This window comes from Carcharodon carcharias, chromosome 10 (genome assembly GCF_017639515.1).
Source record: "Carcharodon carcharias isolate sCarCar2 chromosome 10, sCarCar2.pri, whole genome shotgun sequence".
Taxonomy (NCBI): Eukaryota; Metazoa; Chordata; class Chondrichthyes; order Lamniformes; family Lamnidae; genus Carcharodon; species Carcharodon carcharias.
In genome coordinates, this window is record NC_054476.1 from 146,381,985 (window position 1) to 146,403,160 (window position 21,176).

Below are 21,176 nucleotides of genomic sequence, written 5' to 3' on the forward strand. Positions count from 1 at the left end.
CTTGAGAAGGTGGTAGTGAGTTAGCTTTTTGAACTGCTATATCTGTTTATGTGGCCTGGGCCGAGATTTTCCTGCCCCGTCATGGGCAGGAGCCGCCGTGGGCAAGGCGGCACCCCAGCCGGAAGTCCATTGACTTGCGGCAGGGCCGAAGATCCTGGCGCTGGGCAGGTGTGGAAAATCCCACCCTTGATGTTAAACCTTCTCTAATAATGCTCCTGGTAACATGAGACATTTTTCCTATGTTAAAGGTGCTACATAAATGCAAGTTGTTGTTGCCTGAAGTATTGCATATCCAGAGTGTGAACACTCATTCGATAGGTTCTCGATTTGAACCATGCTGTTAAGGACAAGGTGCCAAGTGGAGGCCTGCCTCATCTGCACATTTAAAGAATCTCATACTAGATGATACAATGGTTTTTGGAATTTTGCTTGAAGTTCAGTTAATGAAGAAAACCTATTTGAAAGACAGCAATGCGCACATTTAGGGAATGGCAGTGCATTGGTACTTCAGTGTGGTACAGCAAGCTATTGAGATGTCCACCAGCGTTCATTCTGAAGTTCAGATTCCACTCGAGCCATTTAACCTAATGTTAAATTTGATATGAAGTAATTGTTACTGAAATTACTCAGAAGAAAGCATGGAGATTTTGATAATTGTAAAGAAAACTCAGTACTCTAAGAGTTGCTAGGTTAGAGAAATGGTGACCATCCAGATTAGTCATGTATAATGTATATGGAAGGTTGATTTGGTGCAATATAGCCAAAGAGAAACAGTATATGAGTTTGGAACCATGATTTCTATCTGCAGACAGTCCCAGACACTATTCTGGACATGGTAGCACATGGAATCAGCAAAGAGAGTCCAGGGGAGGGATAATATAACACAGAGAGGGTTGTCCTGTTTGCAGATACCTCAGGTAGAAAGAGAAGATTGCCTCTGTGCACTATATAACAAAAACATAAAACTATTTATAAAGATCTATGTAAGGAACGAGTTTCCATCTTCGTTACAGATAGCACTTTGAGGAAAAGTTACCTCAGGAACACTTTAGCAGACAGTACTTGTGCTGTGTACAGCTCTGGCCACCTTGCTACAAAAGACAATAAACAAGCACAGGATAAGGGGTAGAGAAGAGTGAGGAGAATGATTCCATCTGTAAAGGGGATGGAGTGTTAACAAAGCACTTTCTGAAACCTAGAGAGAAGATAGGTACTGAGAGATGAAGTATGTCAATGTTAAATGACTTGAATAGCTTAAGTCCTGAATGTTACTTTAAAATAAGACAGGGTAATGGGGCCAGAGACAACAACATTAAGCCAATGAAACTTAGGTCAAATACTAAACAAATTTAATTTTACAACGGGATGATAAATGGTTGGTATAATTTACCAGGCATGATATTGGAGATACAGACCTTAGGAGCTTAGAAGCCAGAATGTGAGAATTCAAATGCTCGAGGTATGAGCTTAGGTGGATCAAATAGCTTTTCTCATCCTTAACTTTTCTGATATTTCAATGACTGCAAGAGGATGTTCTCAGGCTGGCCCCTTGGCTTTGACAAAGGAAAGGAAGAAAAAGTAATCATCTTTAGCAAATGAGGAAAGGCAGGCATCAAAGATTTTGAAATAAGAGCTAACTAAGGAATGCAGTGCATTTATTCCCTTTGTTTAATTTGAATTTGCTATCACCCTCCTCTCTACTCCATCTCTTCTTATCATAATCTCTCAGATGAACTTTCTTGCTTGGATTACACTCCTGTCCCTTCTCCTTTACTCTTTATTGCTCTGGTATTTTATCTCCCCCTTTTTTTTCGATGGCAATTTTCTAAAAATAAATCTTAGTTTGTGTGACACCAAGCAATTTGACTGTTTCTTCATGTGAGTACTTCAGCATAAATGAAGGGAAGGCATTCATCAGTCTGGCAGCTAGACTGTTATTAGTCATTTTTTGCACAACAAGCCGAAAAATTTGCCAGATTAAATCACTAAGAACATCACATGGATGTAAGTTTTTTGTTCACATTGTGATGAAGTTGTTAACAGGATGTGAGAAATGCTGTTTCTCTCCTAAACGAGAATAAATGGTTGTATATTTATCGAAAGATTTCCCTCCCATTTTTTTCCTATTTATATCAGTCACCTGCACATATCATCTCTACGGGAACATTCAAAGAAAAGGCCCTCCAAAAGCCTTAGCCTCAAGTACTTCCTGCTAAAATACACCGAAGTGCATTTATCTCATAAAAGCAAAATACTACGGATGCTGAAAATCTGAAATAAAAACAGAAAATGATAGAAAGCTTCTGCGAAACTGTTTCATTAATTCTTATGCAAGGTCACGAACTTGAAAGGCAAACTCTGTCTCTCTCCACAGACGCTGCCTGACTCACTCAGTGTTTCCAGCATTTTCTGTACTTATGTTATCCTCTCCACTCAACTTTATACAGCTGGGAGGCTGGGAGCATGACCAGGATAGCACTGGCATAGTTGAATTTGGAAATGACAAAAGTATGAATCAGAGTTTCAACAGTAGATGAGCCGAGGCAGGCATGGAGAGAGGGATCTTACAGAGGTGGACTTAGGCAGACTTTACAATGGAGAGAATATGTTGACAGAAGCTCAGCTTTGGTAAAATACAGAGGCCAAGATTGTGAACAGCTTTGTTTAGCCAAAGATAATGGCTTGGGAGGGGGATTGCATCGATGACAATAGCAGGGTATAGATGTCCCCTGCATCTGTTTTCTCAATGTTTAACTGAAGTAAATTGTGACCCATCCAGATTTGGATGTTGGGTGAACAAGCTGATGACAGAGGGACAGTGGAGAAATCAAGAGAGGCAGTGGAGAGGTAGAGTTGTGAAACCTGACATCATGTCTTTGGATGATGTTGCCAAGGGGAAGCATATGGATCAGGAATAGAAGAGAGTCAAAAAGAGGTCTTTGGGATCCTGAACCAGAGGCGATAGTTTGTGTACAAAAGGAGCACTTGCCTCTAAGTTAGAAGGGCATGGGCTCAAGTTTGATTCCAGGGTATTTTTTTAACAATTTGAGGTGTTAAGCTGAGGTCCTTTGTACCTTTCAGGTGAATAGACTATTTCAAGAAGAGAAAGAAACTCTTCCAACATTCTGGCCAATATTCATCCCTCAACAACTCCCATCAAAACAGATTAATTGAGTCCTATGTTTGCCTACAAACTAACACTTCAAAAAGTAATTAATTGGTTTTGATTCTTGAGTGCATGACAAATGCAAATTTAAATGTGCACATTTTCCCTCTTGACTGGTGAAGCAGGAGTTTGACTGAGAGATTGAACAGAAAGACTCCTGTGTCTCTGGTATTAGTGCTGCAATGCAGTCTCCGACAAAATGTACAGTCGTCACATTTAGCACAAAATTCACAACAAAAAAGGATGGAAGCTTGTCTTATGAAAAAGGTTAGGCCTATACTCATTGGAGTTTAAAACAATGAGAGGTGATCTTATTGAAACATATAAGATCCTGAGGGGACTTGATAGGCTACATATCAGGAAGATGTTACCCCTTGTGGGAGAGACTAGAACTAGGGGACACAGTTTATAAATAAGAGGTCTCCCTTTTCAGGTGGAGATGAGGAGGAATTTCTTCAGAGGGTTGTTAGTGTCTGAAATTTTCTTCCACAGAAAGCAGTAGAGGCTGGGTTATTCAATCTATTCAATGTTAAGTTAGATAGAATTTTAAAAGACAAGGCAGTCAAAGGCTATGGGGAGTAGACAGGAAAGGAGTTGAGACCACAACCAGATCAGCCATGATCTTATTGAATGAAAGATCAGGCTCGAAGGGCTGAATGGACTACTCCTGCTCCTTAGTCCTATATTCCTATGTCAACTATGCAAAATTCCCCAAGTTTTAATCCTTCCATGAACTAGTGAGGACCCAAGCTCGTTGTAGGTTATTTTCTCTTCAGCCCGTCTTCTGCTTATTGCTCAGGAAGTAAGAGAAAAAATGTGAGAGGTCATTGCTCCTTTATTGCAGATAAATCAAAGCCTGGAACTGGTGTGCAAACATTCCATGATGCTCTCTATTGGTCCTTCAACACGTTGGGATAGATTTCAGCTTGCTGCTAAGGTGTAATTTGGTTTGCATCAGTAAAGCACAAATAAGTTTGGTGATTTGGTTTGGATCAATAGGGTAAATGTACTTGGTGATTTGACTTGGATCAATAGGAAGTGAATGTATGTTGATTCAATCAACATGATCTTAATGCGGTTTGTAGTTCAATTTGAATTATTAGCAAATAAATCCCTGATTTGATTGAGGTGCAAAGAAGCTGAACACAATGACCAATTTAATTGGTATCAAACAGAAGTAAGTGTTCGGCAATTAGAATAATTAAGTAATAAATAGAATTAATAGTTTAATTCAGCTAAGTAGATAATGAATGTTTAGCAAATGGATACAGGTGAATAGGAAGTGAATGTGGTTCGTGATAGCCAATCAGTTTGGCTTAATAGGAAGTGAATGTGGTTAGTGATAGCTCAAATGGTTTGGATCATGTTGGTAACCTTCCATCTTGTAAGACAATGGTTTGAGCCAGTGGTGTTCAACTCTGTGTTAAGCATTGCCTAGTGTGGCTCAGGAAGCCACTCTGGCATGGCAGTCTCTGTCATATTTGCTGCCAAGGAAGTCAGCGGGCTGGGGAGTTGCACAATTAACTGGCCTCTGTTTTCTCTGGGTCCTCTTCTCGGCTACTGAGATTTTAGTTTCTGCTCACCTCTTCCAATGTCCTTCCAAACAGTCAGCCTCCAGAGGTCACAGCTATCAGCGACTGTCTCCCAGTTGTCAATATGATTGTCCGCCATCTTCATACCTCACTTGCAGGTGTCCTTGTATCAAAGGTATGGATGCCCAGGAAGTCGTGACCCAGTGGCCAATTCACCATCCAGATGGTCTTTGGGTATAAGGCCATCATCCATCTGATGAACCTGGCTGAGCCAGCGCAGACATAATTGGCTTAGCAATGAGTGTATGCTGATGAAATTAGCACACTCCAGGATCTCTGAGTTGGTGAACATGTCCTACCAAAGATTGCTGAAAATATGTCTGAGACAGCAAAGGTGGAAACTGTTCAGCTTTTTCTCCTGACCAGCATATGTTGTCCAGGTCTCACCACTATAGAGGAATACACTGAGGACACAGGCTTGGTAGACTCACAGTTTGATATTCTCAGTCATTCCACACTCTCTTATTCAGCTTGGACATAATAGCTACAGCTTTGTGGCATGTGTGTGGATTTCAGCATCAAGTGACAGATTGCTGGTGATTGTAGAGCCTCGGTATGTGAAGGTATCAACAACCTCCAGTATCATATTGTCAATGCTGATAGATGGCAGTAAAGCAACATCCTGGACAATGACATTTGTCTTCCTGATGCTGATGGTCAAATCAAATTTTCTGCAGGCACGAGAGAATCTGTCCATTTGCTGCTGAAGGGATTCCTCAGTATGGAATGCTAGTGTGACATTATCAGCGTAGAGCAATTCTCTGAGGACTTGACGCACCTTTGTCTTGGATCTCAGGCAAGCGAGGCTGCACAGCTTTCCTTCAGTTCTTGTATGGAAGTAGACATGCTCTGTAGATGACCTGAAGGTATATGACAGCAACAAAGAGAAGAATGCCAGGGAATGGCAGTGCTAGCACACAACTCTGTTTGACCCCACTGAAGATCTCAAAGGGTTCCAATGATACCCTGTCATAGCTGACTTTACCCGTCATGTTGTCATGGAAAGAGGAGATCACATTGAGCAGCTTCGGCAGGCAGCCAATTTTCTCCAGCAGCTTAAATGGCACCTCTCTGCTCACATGGTTGAATGTCTTGGTGAGATCAATAAAGGAAATATTTGGTGGCCTCCTTTGTTCACAGCATTTCTCTTGCAGCTGTTGGACTGAGAAGATCATGTCAATTATAGACCTTCAAGTTTTGAAACCACACTAGGATTCAGGATAGACGCATTCAGTCAAGATTTGCAGTCTGACCAGGGTAACAAGGGCAAAAACTTTTCCCACAATACTGAACCAGGAGATGCCTTGGTAGCTGTTAGAATCACTGCAGTTGCCCTTGTTCTTTTACCGGGTCACAATTTTTGCATCTGCATATCGTGGTCACTGCCCCCTCCCTTCAGCAGAGACAGAGAAGTTCATGCAGATGCTGCAGGAGTGCCGGTTTCCCATACTTGATGGTTTGGATCAGTAGGAAGTGAATGCAGTCAGTAATAGCTGATCAGTTTGGTTTAATGGGAAGTGAAAGCGTCCATTGATAGCTGATCAGTTTGGTTCAGTGGGAAGTGAATGCGGTCAGTGATAGCTGATCAGTTTGGTTCAATGGGAAGTGAATGAGGTCAGTGATCGCTGATCAGTTTGGTTCAATATGAATTGAATGTGGTCAGTGACAACCAATCAGTTTGGATCAGTAGGAAGTGAACATGCTATTTAATTCATAATAGGAAGTGATTGTGACTGCTTGGGAAGAGAAGGAGATGAACCCTGAGCTTGTGACACAGAGGGGCCTCTCATACTTGTTCTTGCTTTCCTCACACACCACAGCTTTGATGACTGTTGGCAGCTGGTGCACATGCTGAATCAGATGTACATGTAACAAGGACAGATTGAGAGGCTTTGACCCGCAAATGGAACCAAATGACCATATTTCTTCATTTAACATAATTAATTATCTTAACATTTGTATAGGTTTATGAAAAAAACAAACCTTTGCCTGTAGACTGTAATAATAATTACAAATAGAAAGTGCAGTTTAATCTCCTATAGAATGTAAAGAAAGGCCTTGTTAAAAAGGGTTACATGAAAAGCTTTAATTAGCTCTTAAGGTTCCTTGAACAGCATGCAAAATAGAAATGAGTTCAAAACTGCATTCTGCTACAATTGGAGAGCTCACCTAATTTTAAACATAGTTGTTAAGCTAACTTTTATGTAAGTGGATGTGAAATAGCTATACAAAAGAGAATGGGAATCCTACTGCAAATTATTTTATTTGTTTTCCATTTCTTAGTTTTTCAGAAGAAGGTAAATTAGTTCAGTTAAGAGCATTTCACAGCATGGCCCACTTGCCTTGCTGTAGGGTTAGGAGTGTTTTTATTTACATGTTCGGGGCTGGTTTTCAGCTTTGCCAACAGCCTTGGAGGTAGATGCATTCATAGATCCAGGACTGTGTTGTACAAACCAGGTGGGTTCCACAGTCCATTCCATTCTGTGTACAGTTAGTTAATTTCAGTTAGGACAGCAGTTGGAGCACGACGAATACTCCTCGACTAAGGAGATGAAAATCAGGCAGAGTTGTCACCCCTGTTTGCCACTCAGTGACTCCTGTTGGTTGGTGTAGATGTGTGGATATTGGTGGAGGATAGGATTAGGCTCAGTTGAGATGTACCCCATCTACTGAATAGCCACTTGGATGAGGTACTAGAGGATAGCTGGCTCCTATGGAATAGGACTCCAGCAAGAGTTAATGCTGCCAGGATAGAGTGTGTTCTGAGATGGCCCTTCTATCTTGGGCTCTGAGCGTGGTACTTGGTTAGTAGACAGACTGCAGTCAAACTTTGGTATCAGTATAACGTATCAGTATAACAGTTGTTTATTAGTACTATATCTAAACAGGTTATAAAGTAGGCATGTTGCTCCTAGGCATGATGTTCCAACCTCTCTCTCCCTCTGTGAATTCTAACACATGACTGACTGATGTCAGTGGTACATCATCTCCTATGTCATACATTAGCATATCCCATCTGTTAACCTTTTATATCACACCTTGCCCTCCCCCCACATCTAAGTATACTATTCTACTTTCAACAACAACATGAAACTATGTCCTTAACCATTTATTTTGCATTTCTGTAACTCCCTTTTTACAACTACAGATTCAACCCAATACCAACTCTTCCCTTTCCCAAGTCACAGTCCTGAGGGATTCAATCTCCCACAGTATTCTCAGCCCTTAAGGAAGGTAAAAACAAAAAAATAAAAACAAAAAAACTGCGGATGCTGGAAATCCAAAACAAAAACAGAATTACCTGGAAAAACTCAGCAGGTCTGGCAGCATCGGCGGAGAAGAAGAGAGTTGACGTTTCGGTCTTGGAGAGATGAAGGCTTTCTTCTGTATCTGGTAGGACATCCTCAGCTCCAGAAAGAACAGCACTTTAGCAGCATTGCTGGGAAGCAGAGTGTAGGTTGCAAGATGACTGAATTGCAAGGACAATGAAGACTTTTCAACAAAAGACTGATCCAAGAGAAAAGACTGCAGAACATCAACCTTTGGACCTTCTGGATCTAGAAAATAAGAATTCAGGACACTGATGAATTTGTTGCTCCCTTAAAGTGGACAGGGAAAGATATTCAGAAGAGGAATGATCTTCAACTCCAGGGAAGAGTGTCACAGCCACATCATTCTCAGCTGCATCGAAGACTGAAAAAGCATTGAAAATCCGAGATTTCAATGAACTTGGATGACAAAAGGAAAAAACAGCAAAATTCCTGTAAGACTGTCAGGGAAAGAAGAGATGATTTCCCAATGATATTTTGGGAGCACTATCTACTTTCTGTAGGCAATGGTAAGAGAGCCACACTTATCTCTGTGTGATGTTGCTCCACTCTGGGCAAAGAAAAGAATTGCAGAGGATATGGACACAAGATAGCCTCAGCCTCATCTTCTGCAATGAGATGGATTTCCTGTAGACAATTAACTCAGGGATAAGATTGCTGTACAGAATTCTACAACTTCAGAAGTGATTATAGGTTCTACCACAGCTTCTGTGCTGACCTTCAGCTCTGGAGGGAAGAAAACTTTCAGCTGGGTGTGAAGTATGGGCTTCAATTGACTTTCACCCCTGGAAGGTACCAGCTCTTTAGCAGTGTGATCCTCTATGGGCTCTGTCAAGGCATCCTCTATGGAGCCTCTTTGTGTACAGCAGGAGATAGACTAGGCAATACATTGGTAGGTTCAGTGGAACAAAGACCTGAATTCTGCTCAGCCACTAGAAACACAGCTAACTCCTCCAAAAAGAAAACATACTTCATATGGTGCGTCCATCAACTGGAAAGATGAATCACCCTCTTGGACCTCAACCTCCAGCAGCTGACTCAGTACTGCAAGGGCTTCTTCCTCATCACTTTCTTCTAGAAAAAGCCAATTCAGGTCCAGCAGGCCTTCATGGGGATGGTTGCCATTTGTTGCAGTGCCTTCTGTATCTGTCACCCCCCCCAATTTACTTCAGGAAGAATGGAGAGATTCATAACTTCAGTCTCCGCCTGGGGTCTAGTGGATGGTGTCTCTGTGAAAGAAAGGAACTTACTTTTCATTCTGTATTCTTCCTCAGCTCCTGATGGCCTGATGCTGCTCAGTACCAGAAAAAATGGTGTTTCCATAACTCCCACTGCTGACCTCTCTGTGGGCCTTCGAGGCAGTCAAATGGGTGGGGTAGGGGCAGCAACAGCTCATCAAGGATGATCCTCATTACCTCTAATTCAATCATTTTGTTACAAGCTGCTACCAAGGTGTTCTTCATTCTGTGGTCTCTCCTTTAATACCTATGTGTTTTTTACGTCGATACTGCCACCATGTTTTGAGGTGGTCCTTCTATCTTGAACTTGTGTGGTACTTGGTCAGTAGATAGACTGCATTCATACTCTGGTGTTTGCTTAACACTATGGAATAGGACTCCAGAAAAAGTTAAGGCTGCCAAGATAGATTGTGTTCTGAGATGGTCTTTCTATTTTGGACACTGAGCATGGTACTTGGTTAGTAGACAGACTGCAGTCATACTCTGGTATCAGCATAACAGTTGTTTTTTAGTTCTATATCTAAACAGGTGACAGAGTAGACATAAAAACAAAAAAACTGCGGATGCTGGAAATCCAAAACAAAAACAGAATTACCTGGAAAAACTCAGCAGGTCTGGCAGCATCGGCGGAGAAGAAAAGAGTTGACGTTTCGAGTCCTCATGACCCTTCGACAGAACTTGAGTTCGAGTCCAGGAAAGAGCTGAAATATAAGCTGGTTTAAGGTGTGTGTGTGGGGGCGGAGAGATAGAGAGACAGAGAGGTGGAGGGGGTGGTGTGCTTGTAGGGACAAACAAGCAGTGATAGAAGCAGATCATCAAAAGATGTCAACGACAATAGTACAATAGAACACATAGGTGTTAAAGTTAAAGTTGGTGATATTATCTAAACGAATGTGCTAATTAAGAATGGATGGTAGGGCACTCAAGGTATAGCTCTAGTGGGGTTTTTTTTATAATGGAAATAGGTGGGAAAAGGAAAATCTTTATAATTTATTGGAAAAAAAAAGGAAGGGGGAAACAGAAAGGGGGCGGGGATGGGGGAGGGAGCTCACGACCTAAAGTTGTTGAATTCAATATTCAGTCCGGAAGGCTGTAAAGTCCCTAGTCGGAAGATGAGGTGTTGTTCCTCCAGTTTGCGTTGGGCTTCACTGGAACAATGCAGCAAGCCAAGGACAGACATGTGGGCAAGAGAGCAGGGTGGAGTGTTAAAATGGCAAGTGACAGGGAGGTTTGGGTCATTCTTGCGGACAGACCGCAGGTGTTCTGCAAAGCGGTCGCCCAGTTTACGTTTGGTCTCTCCAATGTAGAGGAGACCACATTGGGAGCAACGAATGCAGTAGACTAAGTTGGGGGAAATGCAAGTGAAATGCTGCTTCACTTGAAAGGAGTGTTTGGGTCCTTGGACGGTGAGGAGAGAGGAAGTGAAGGGGCAGGTGTTGCATCTTTTGCGTGGGCATGGGGTTGTGCCATAGGAGGGGGTTGAGGAGTAGGGGGTGATGGAGGAGTGGACCAGGGTGTCCCGGAGGGAGCGATCCCTACGGAATGCCGATAAGGGGGGTGAAGGGAAGATGTGTTTGGTGGTGACATCATGCTGGAGTTGGCGGAAATGGCGGAGGATGATCCTTTGAATGCGGAGGCTGGTGGGGTGATAAGTGAGGACAAGGGGGACCCTATCATGTTTCTGGGAGGGAGGAGAAGGCGTGAGGGCGGATGCGCGGGAGATGGGCCGGACACGGTTGAGGGCCCTGTCAACGACCGTGGGTAGAAAACCTCGGTTAAGGAAGAAGGAGGACATGTCAGAGGAACTGTTTTTGAATGTAGCATCATCGGAACAGATGCGACGGAGGCGAAGGAACTGAGAGAATGGGATGGAGTCCTTACAGGAAGCGGGGTGTGAGGAGCTGTAGTCGAGATAGCTGTGGGAGTCGGTGGGTTTGTAATGGATATTGGTGGACAGTCTATCACCAGAGATTGAGACAGAGAGGTCAAGGAAGGGAAGGGAAGTGTCAGAGATGGACCACGTGAAAATGATGGAGGGGTGGAGATTGGAAGCAAAATTACTAAATTTTTCCAAGTCCTGACGAGAGCATGAAGCGGCACCCTTCCACAACTCTTTCTCCGGTACATCGATGATTACTTCGGTGCCGCTTCATGACCCAAACCTCCCTGTCACTTGCCATTTTAACACTCCACCCTGCTCTCTTGCCCACATGTCTGTCCTTGGCTTGCTGCATTGTTCCAGTGAAGCCCAACGCAAACTGGAGGAACAACACCTCATTTTCCGACTAGGGACTTTACAGCCTTCCGGACTGAATATTGAATTCAACAACTTTAGGTCGTGAGCTCCCTCCCCCATCCCCACCCCCTTTCTGTTTCCCCCTTCCTTTTTTTTCCAATAAATTATAAAGATTTTCCTTTTCCCACCTATTTCCATTATAAAAAAAACCCCACTAGAGCTATACCTTGAGTGCCCTACCATCCATTCTTAATTAGCACATTCGTTTAGATAATATCACCAACTTTAACCTTAACACCTATGTGTTCTATTGTACTATTGTCGTTGACATCTTTTGATGATCTGCTTCTATCACTGCTTGTTTGTCCCTACAACTACACCCCCCCCCTCCACCTCTCTGTCTCTCTATCTCTCCGCCCCCCACACACACACCTTAAACCAGCTTATATTTCAGCTCTTTCCTGGACTCGAACTCAAGTTCTGTCGAAGGGTCATGAGGACTCGAAACGTCAACTCTTTTCTTCTCCGCCGATGCTGCCAGACCTGCTGAGTTTTTCCAGGTAATTCTGTTTTTGACAGAGCAGACATGTTGCACCAAGGCATGGTGTTCGAACTTCTCTCTCTCTCTCTCTCTGTCTATCGATTGTCTAATGCATGATTGACTGATGCCAGTGATATAATCATCTATAATCATACTTTAGTGTATCCCATCTGCTAACCCTTTATACTACAAAGAGAGGAAGTGGGGGTTTGGAGGTGTGGGGGGCGGTGGGGTGGGGAGGGGAGAGGGTCATTAACATCTTGTTGTTGAGTCTTACCATTAAAATGAAATAAACATTTAGCAATATTTGGTATCAGTGACACATCGTTACGTTACAGTTGGGGCTTGTCCATTTCCTTTCTCTCTGTAACCCAGGAGGAGTCTATTATAACAAAAACAAAAAATGCTGGAAACACTCAGCAGGTCAGGCAGCATCTGTGGAGTGAGAAACAGAATTAATATTTCAGGTCGATAACCTTTGTGAGAACTGGAAGGAGTAAGAAATTTAACAATTTATAAACTAGTTAGATTTCTAACAGCAAATTATTTACTTATGTAATGTAATTACTGTTGTAATTACATAGATGTTACTGCACATAAACAAGCCAATCGGCCCAAATCATTTGTACTGATAATGCAGGAAATGCATGACCAATGTGTGCACATCAAGATTCATCAAACCGCAATGTGATAATGACCAGATAATCTGTTTGAGTGTTGTTGTTGAGGGATAAATATTGTCTAGACTACCATGGAGAAATGTGCTACTCTTCTTCAAATAGTGCCATGGGGTCTTTTACATCTCCTGAGAGGGCAGATGTACATCTCATCCAAAAGGCAAGAGTCTCATATCACAAAAAGTTCCACAACCATTTCCCATCTTTTGGACACATGGGGCAGGATTTTATCTTCGGCGAGCAGGGGCGGGGCCCGCTTGCCGACTTGTAAAATGACGCGGGATGACATTGGGCGGATCTCCTGCTGTCACCACGCCCCATTTAAATTTTCAGGAAGGCGGGAGCACAGCAGAAACAGCTGCGCGCCGCCGAGCTGTCAATGGCCAATTGAGGCCATTGACAGGACCAATTAAGCAATTAAAGGCCAGGAGCCCCAGCGGCAACTAGAAAAAATATGAAATCTCATCCACCAGCAGATGAGGTTTCATGTAGGGTTTTTAAAATTTTAATAAAGTTTAATGGAAATTATGAACATGTCCCAACTCATGTGACATTGTCACATGAGGGGACATGTAAGGGAATTTTTTTTTCAATTTTTAATATAGCTGAAAGTAGAGCCAGTCTCCCTGAGGCAGCATTTAGCCTCAGGGAGATGAGTATGCTCTTTCGTGCGCATGCGCGAAAGTGTGAACTGTCGATTTTAGGGATCCCCCCCCCCACCCGCACAGGGAGCGCATAATGCTTCCCTGCGGACGTCATGCTGGGCGGGCCTTAATTGGCCCGCCCACGTAAAATGGCACCATGCCTCCAATTGGGGGCGCCGATCGGAAGCATGCCGGCACACACCTGCCCATCCACTTCCCCCCCAATAGGGGGAAAATTCAACCCATGATGTAGCAACTTTCAAGTAATGATAAATTCAATGTGGACCAAGATGAAATATCTTGAGAGTGCACAATTTCACAGTTGAACTCAAATATCAAAAGAATAAGAACAAATATGGTCCATCTAACTCATCCTTCTATAGATACTACAGTCCCCCTGTCCTCTCATCCAAACATCTAACTGAATCAGTCGCATGGTAGTACAGAACTTGAATATTGCTGAAAAGGAGACATGTTGCTGAAACTTTTCATCTTGCACTGATTAGGACAAATGGAAAAATGCCAAATTTTAAATGATCACAACAATTTATACTACAGGAGAATTTTTTAAAAAAATTCATGGCCTGTGGGTTTTGCTGCCTAGGTCAGCATTTGTTTCCCAATCCTGGTTGCCTTTGAGAAGGTGATGGTGTGCTACCTTCTTGAACTGCTGCAGTCATTGTGTTGTAAGAACATCCATGGTGCTGTTAGGAAGGGAGTTCCAGGATTTTGACCCAGCAACAGTGAAGGATGGAGATATAGTTCCATGTCAGGATGGTGTGTGACCAAGGAACTTGCAAGTGGTGGTGTTCCCATGCATCTGCTGCCCTTGTCCTTCTAGATGGTAGAGGTTGCGAGTTTGGAAGGTACTGTCAAAGGAACCTTGGTGAGTTGCTGCCGTGCATCTTGTGGATGATACACACAGATGCCACTATGTGTCAGTGCTGATGTTCAGGCTGTGCACCTTTTTTGAATTACTTGGGAGCTTGGGGAGCCTATAGTTCTCCGTTGCTTTCTCCACAGCCTAGCCAATCAGAGTAGACTTGCCAACCAACCAGCACCCTTTTCTCCTGTATTATCAAGTGTTGTGATTGTTTGAAATTTGTCATTCTTGTATTTGTCCAGATGAGTGCAAGATGAAAAACTTCAGCATCATGTCTCTCTTTTCAGTGGTTTCTATCTGAATGGTGAGTGATTCCAGAGATTTGCCTGCCATGAAGAACATTTCAACTATTGATGTCTTTGCATGAAGTGCCATCCTGTTTTAAACCAACCACTAAAAATATCATGCATGTGGGAAAGAAATAAGAACTCTAGAATTGTATTTGTAATAAAGGCATCATTGGGATGTGGAAGAACTTCCAATCCCATGGAACACCATTGATCGAGTCCTGGCCAATTCTGCATTTTATATTTACATTTCAGTGCCAGAAATAGTATGCAGTAGTGGGACAGTACCACACAACACAACGAAATGGCAGCCCAGCAACGGTCAACCTATTGAGTATGACATTCAAGCAGGTATTTTTTTTTTACATCATTGTAATTTATTTGCTCATTAAGCCATTGCTGAACTTTTTGACATATTTTATTAGTATATTTGGAGTGATGCTCATTTATCCAAAAGCACTTCTTTTGCTCCCTCTCCTGAATCCCCGATCCTGCCACTGTAATAAAGTTTCACTTTTAAGTGTTTGCTGGTTAGTAGACTGCTAACATAAGTAGTCACTGAATGTCATCTATGATGTTGTCTATCGAAAAGCCACAGGGCTTCTTCAGAGAATGATAGTATGATACAGCACAGAAGCAGGCCATTTGACCCATTGTGTCTGTACCCGCTCCCAATTAGTCTCACTCCCTTGCTCTTTTTCCGAGCCCTGAAGATGTATCCCTTTTAATTACATATCTGGTTCTCTTTTGGAAATTAATATTGAACCTCCTTCCGTCGCCCTTTCTGTCAGTCTATTTCCGATCTTAGCAATTCGCTGTGTTAAAAAGAGGTTTCTTCATCCTTCCTCCAAAAATGAATCATTTTACATTTCACCACATTAAATTTAATCTGTCCTGTGTATACCCATTTCGCTAGTCTGTCTATGTCTTCTGGAAGTCTGTTACTATCCTCCTACTGTTTATTAAATTTCTGAATTTTGTATCCTCTGACAATTTTGAAATAATGCACTGTGGTCTAGTTAATCAAACACAACTTGCCTTTAACAAAAACAATTTCTAGATATCCAGCATCCGCAGTATTTTGCTTTTGCCTTTAACAAATCTGTGCTACCTAGCATTTATTAACTCATTATTTTTCAAATACCAATTAAATTTTCCCAGATTATTGTCTTTAAAAGTTCTTCCACCAATGATATCAGGATTATCCCTCTGCCCTTTAATGAACAGAGATGTAGCATTTGCAATCTTCCAGTCCCCTGGCACATCCCCTGTATCGAAGAAGGATTGGAAGATTTTGGCCAGAAGCTCTACAATTTCTAGCCCTACTTCTCTCAATAATCTTAGATGGACATCAACTAGACCAAGTGACTTTCCTACTTTGAGCAGTACCACCTTTTAAGTACCTCCTCTTTATCTATTTTTATTCTATCCAATTTCTCTACTCCTTTACTGTGACATTGACAACATTCTCTTCTTTAGTGAAGATTTGAATTGCGTAAATATTCCAATTTTATCAAGAACAGACAAACACAACATAGGCCAGAATTTAATGAAAGAGTAGGATGTCCTGCTGCCAGGACCAAAAGCGGAACTCAATTCTGCAGGGGCAGGCGGCAGGACCCTGGGCAGCGTTTTAAGAGGCTGCCGCCTCGACGCCATCCAATTGAGAACAGTGGCCCAATCAGAGGGCTGGCAGTTCAGCACCCTCAGCAGCACCACGGATAGAGGTGGCACAGCTGAGGCTACAGGAAGAATAAATACAAGGTACTTTTTTTCATTCACAAAAGGGGCCTTGGTGATTGATGGTTGCTCCCTCTAGTGGCGCCAAAGCTGTGGGGTTGTCCATCACCAATGTGGGGGGGGCGGGTGGGGGTTGGTGGTGTCTCCATTGACTGGCCATAAAGGGGAGCCTCCCTCTTGGAGATCTGCTGGAAGGTTGCCAAGGTTACCAATATGGCAGCAGCTCCTCCTGATGTAAACACCATCAATGGCAGGAGGTGGCTGTTAATTAGCCACTTAATTGGTTTCATTGGCCCCCACTGGAGCTGGGCAGCTGTACTGCTGAGGTTGCTGCCACTGGTAATATCCCACGGTGGCAGGAAGATGGCGGGCTCCTGTCCCAACGCCTTCCACCACCATTTTATGAAACCTTCCGACTCCCCTCCCATCTCCAGAGGGCTAATAAAATTCAGCTCATAGAGTAAATCCTTCAGTCCCTTCTCAAGTCAGTGATGTACGGGAGCCCTTTTAAGATCATCAATGAAAGAACTGTAAATTGAAGATGATGCGAGGGTATATACAGAATTGCTGATGCACATGTTAGTCACTACAGAGTGATAACCACAATGTTCACAGAATACTGAATAAAGATATAAAAATAAAAGAGTGCAAGCCAGGTTGCACTGGCTCTGGTCACATTGCACCTGGAGTACTACATCCAGTTTCAATTACCAAGGCCTGAGAGTGGCTTTGAAGGCCTGAAACCCATGTAGAAAAGAGCCATAAGGCTGATGCCTTGCATCAGAGGGCTAAGCTATGTGGAAAGACTGAAGAAACTTAGCATTATTGCACTTAGAGGGGAATTTTGAGGTGTTATGCAAATACTTAAAGTAATAGACAAATGGACAAGATGAATCAAAACACTGTGGCAGTAGCAAAATAAAGCACAGTATCAAACCAAAGAACAACAAATTTAGGACTGATATCAGACGTTCTTCATACAAGTAGTAATCAACATGTGGAATGGTTGTCCTGCTAGAGTGGGGAAGGTGAAAATCCAGAAATCGTTCAAAGAAACAGTTGAAACATAGTTACAGTGCCAAGGAAAGAAAATGGGAATTGGGATTAGTAAAAATACTGACAGAATCAAGAGTGAGTGACCTCCGGCTGTGTTTTAAATGGCTTCAAAATATGGTGTAAGGACTATAAGGCTTTTCTGCATGGATGTGTTTAGATGGACTGTATAATCTTTTTCGTCTATATCTGTCTCGTGATCTTACCCTTTTAAATACCAGTATGTCCTAGTTTATTGCCACTTGTAGCACTTCCTTCCTCTGTAATCCAATGATTTTCTCTTTAACCATGGAGTCGATCTCTTCATTTTCAGTTTTTTTGTTTAACATTAATGTATTGATTAAATTCTCTGCATTGTTTCAATAGCCTGGTTATTACCAAAACTATCTCAAAGGGTTAACCCTTGCTGGATGCTGTTCTACATTATGTTGGATAGTTGGGAGGCATGCTTTAGGCCTCGAAACTGATTAGAAAACCTATGTGTTGCAGTTGAGAGATCAAGGGGGAAAGTTGATGAATGTCATAGCAAAGGTTGGCAGCATGAGAGGGGAGTGCCCCGCATCCCAGTCTCTGACTCACTGATCAAGGTTGCTTTCAGTTCATTAACTTTTTGCAGAGCCTCACGCTCAGTGCGAGCTGAGTTTAATTTTCAGGCCTATCAGTGCAATCTGGTTGCATTCCCACACACTTTTACTGCTTTACTATCTTTGAACATTTCATGCACAAATATTTAACCATTTAACCCTTTCGCTAGTCTAGTTTGAGATAACTCAAGTTTATTATTTGATGAACTACATACATGTATTCAGCCAGGCTTGTTACTGTTAATCCCAGCATTTGAATACTTCCCTTTCCCCCTAAAGACCAGGAGCACTGAGTTCAGGCTACTGGTGTGAATAATTCTACACGTTACATAGAAATAATCTGTAGTTTATGTCTATTCAACTAAACATTAAAAATGATCTCCATAGTGCCAATAAATTGGCCTTTCTGTTAAACTTGTACATTCCTTATGGCACAAAAAAAAAGGGAAAAAGTATTTGCCTGTGAATGATGAGAAAAAGAACTAAAATAGTCCTCGACCCACCCCAAGAGCAGTCAGGAGGATGTCTGCAGTATCTCATCCTGAACTGACTACATATTTCTGGCATCATTTGAGGCAGTTGAAAATAGCTACATATAACCTTATTCCTCTCCTGTACTTTTTCTATTTTTTTGCTTAGTCTCTTCCTTTTTTCTAATTCACCACGACTGGAGATCAAACCTGGTGCAGACTTTAAGAAAGAATTGGCACAGATGTAATGGAAGAAAGAACTTGCACTTATATAGTACCTTTCACACCTCAGGATGTCTCAATACCAATGAAGTGTAGCCAGTATTGTAATGTAGGAAATATGACAGCCACTTTGCACACAGCAAGATCTTGTGTTTTCTTTCATAAATACTCCCTACCAGATTTTTTCCCTCCCATAGAGAAGATGTTAACTTCTTGCTGGGGTTCAGTACCATGGGTATCATCTGGTATCTCACCCAAATAACTATTCTTCACACAGGAGCCGAGACGGTGTGTACCAATAGACTGGGGAACATAACAACAGAGCCCTATCTCATCATCATGCACACAGGTCACTGGGTAGTGATCGGGAAAACAGTAACACTGGCTGCTTTTGTTATTCTTGAGGACAAACATCACCACCTTAGTTGAGATCAGCTACTTCACCAAAATTGGAAGTCAAACCTACTGCAGATGTTAGTAAAGAACTGGCACTGATGCGTTGAAAGAAATCAGTTGGATTTATCCAGTGCCTTTCATACCTCAAGAGATGCTTCAAAACCAGTGAAGTATTTTGAACTGCAACCACTGCAGTTGTAGTGTAGGGAATGTGGTAGCAAAATTTGCACAAAGCAAAGCCCCACAAAGAGCAATGAAATAAATGACCAAATGATCTGTTTTTAGTGATGCTGGTTGAGGGAGAAATGTTGACTAGACATCAGGAAAAACTCCCCGCAGTTCTTCAAATAGTACTACAGTTACATCCATCTGAGAGGGGCCTCAGTTAAATGTCTCACCTGAAAGATGGCACCTCTGACAATGCAGCTGTCCCTCAGTACCATACTGGAGTTGTCAGTCTAGATTATGTGCTCAAGTTTTTGGAGTGGGACTCGAGCCTACAACCTTCTGCCTCAACTAAGACTGCTGTCATCGAGCTGGGATGGGCTTGCTCTTTGCCCTCAATTCTTCAGTGAATTCTTTTGGTCTGTGTGATTGGGCTGTTCATTCTCTCAACCAGCTAAGTCTGAAGAAATCTTTATGTCAGGATATTTGTTGTTGTAAGAGGGATGAAAATGTACAACAGGAGAAGGTGGATAAAAAGTAAATTCTCCATCAAAAACAGGCATATTTAATAATTCCATGTTTCAAAGACACTGTTATTTTCTCACATCTCCTCTCAGCACAGTCCTCAGCTTTAGATTGGAGTCAATGTGTCGACAGCTTAAACACTGGTTTGCCTGGATAGCTGTATTTTGATTTTCTTGATTTTAAATTACAACATATCAGAAACCATGTGGTATTTAGTTCATGGAGTGGATCTGATTCATTTAGAATTTTAACAAAGTGAAAAAATAGATCTCTGTAATTATCAAACAAAAGCAACATTCAGAGATAACTTCACAGAGGTTTAGCACCAATTTGCGAGCATCTGTGCCAGTCTTGGGCTGGAAAGATAGTTAACGATGTATTGCTTTGGAAAATTGTGTATAATTATATGTCTGTGACCTACTCCTTACTGAGGCAAATTGACAAACTGTGAACCTGATATCCCCAACCGCATTTCCCAAACATTCTGTGTTTCTATTTTTAATTATTTATTGTGATGGAGATATGAGATGTTCATTCTGGGGAATGGAACATTTTCCACATGAACATCAGGCATTCCCGTGTCAGGTGTGTTGCAGGAAGCATTCTCCAGTCTGTCCAGAAATGTTTCTCAGTCCTAGGAGGAGAAAAATTCCCTTGGCTGCACCAGTGTGACAATTTTCTGTTTCCCTTACCAGCCAACTTGTGCCCCCTCAATAAGATTGCCATTCTGAGCCAAAATTGGGGCAGTTTTATGTTGTGGACAATGTCCACTGGAAACTGACTGAGACTGGCTCGCCCTGTTTTCCTGGCCAGTTCTGCTGCTGGAATATAATAATGCCAGATTATTTCTGTACAGCTACAATACATCTATATCAATGGTAACAAATAAGTATCTTTTCCCCAAGAGCCAATCTTGGGTGAGTAGAAATTCTTTGGCTTTTAACAAGAATTGACTAGCCTGCACAGGTCTCTGTGGTCACCCTGTGTCCTGTGGAATAATGCGTGGCAGAGAGAAAGGAAAAAGCAGCAATCCACAGTTTCTGTTTTGTAACCTCAGTATAAACCAACTTTGTTTACATAATTTTGATACGAAAATATGACATTCCTTAGTCACAGGACATCCAGTTCTAGCTAAGCATGGTGCAGACTTGTAGAATGAATTATTTTATTTGTGCCTCATATTCCTGATAAATAATTTAGAAATGATCTTCTATGATTTAACTCAACTTATTTTAAACATTTGGAAGAGAGACTGTTGACCCGGAGCACCAACATTCTCCACTAGGAATGGCAAATGGCACCTTAGTCCCACATGACAGATGCACCCTCTGTATATCTGAAATCACCAGCAGACCTGTAGAAGCACTCTTAGCTTTGAATATGATAGCTCTAACAATATTTACACAGCTCTGATGCCAAATATTCTAA

At 42.1% G+C, this 21,176-nt stretch overlaps 1 protein-coding gene and 1 long non-coding RNA gene across 6 annotated transcripts in view; one reads left to right on the plus strand and one right to left on the minus strand.

Annotated features, from left to right (window-relative positions):
- Positions 1-21,176, plus strand: part of bcas3 (BCAS3 microtubule associated cell migration factor) — a 1,011,809-nt gene that overhangs the window by 722,568 nt on the left and 268,065 nt on the right. For 4 of the 5 annotated variants that reach the window (XM_041197205.1, XM_041197208.1, XM_041197209.1 and 1 more), the window contains one exon: positions 14,849-14,944. The exons of the other annotated variant lie outside the window; for it this stretch is intronic. In XM_041197205.1, the coding sequence (XP_041053139.1) occupies positions 14,849-14,944 (96 nt within the window). The remainder of the gene's footprint in view (positions 1-14,848; positions 14,945-21,176) is intronic. 5 annotated transcript variants of the gene reach the window in all.
- The window catches only part of LOC121283102, a 79,356-nt gene that overhangs the window by 57,069 nt on the left and 1,111 nt on the right, over positions 1-21,176 (minus strand). The gene's annotated exons all lie outside the window — the stretch shown is intronic.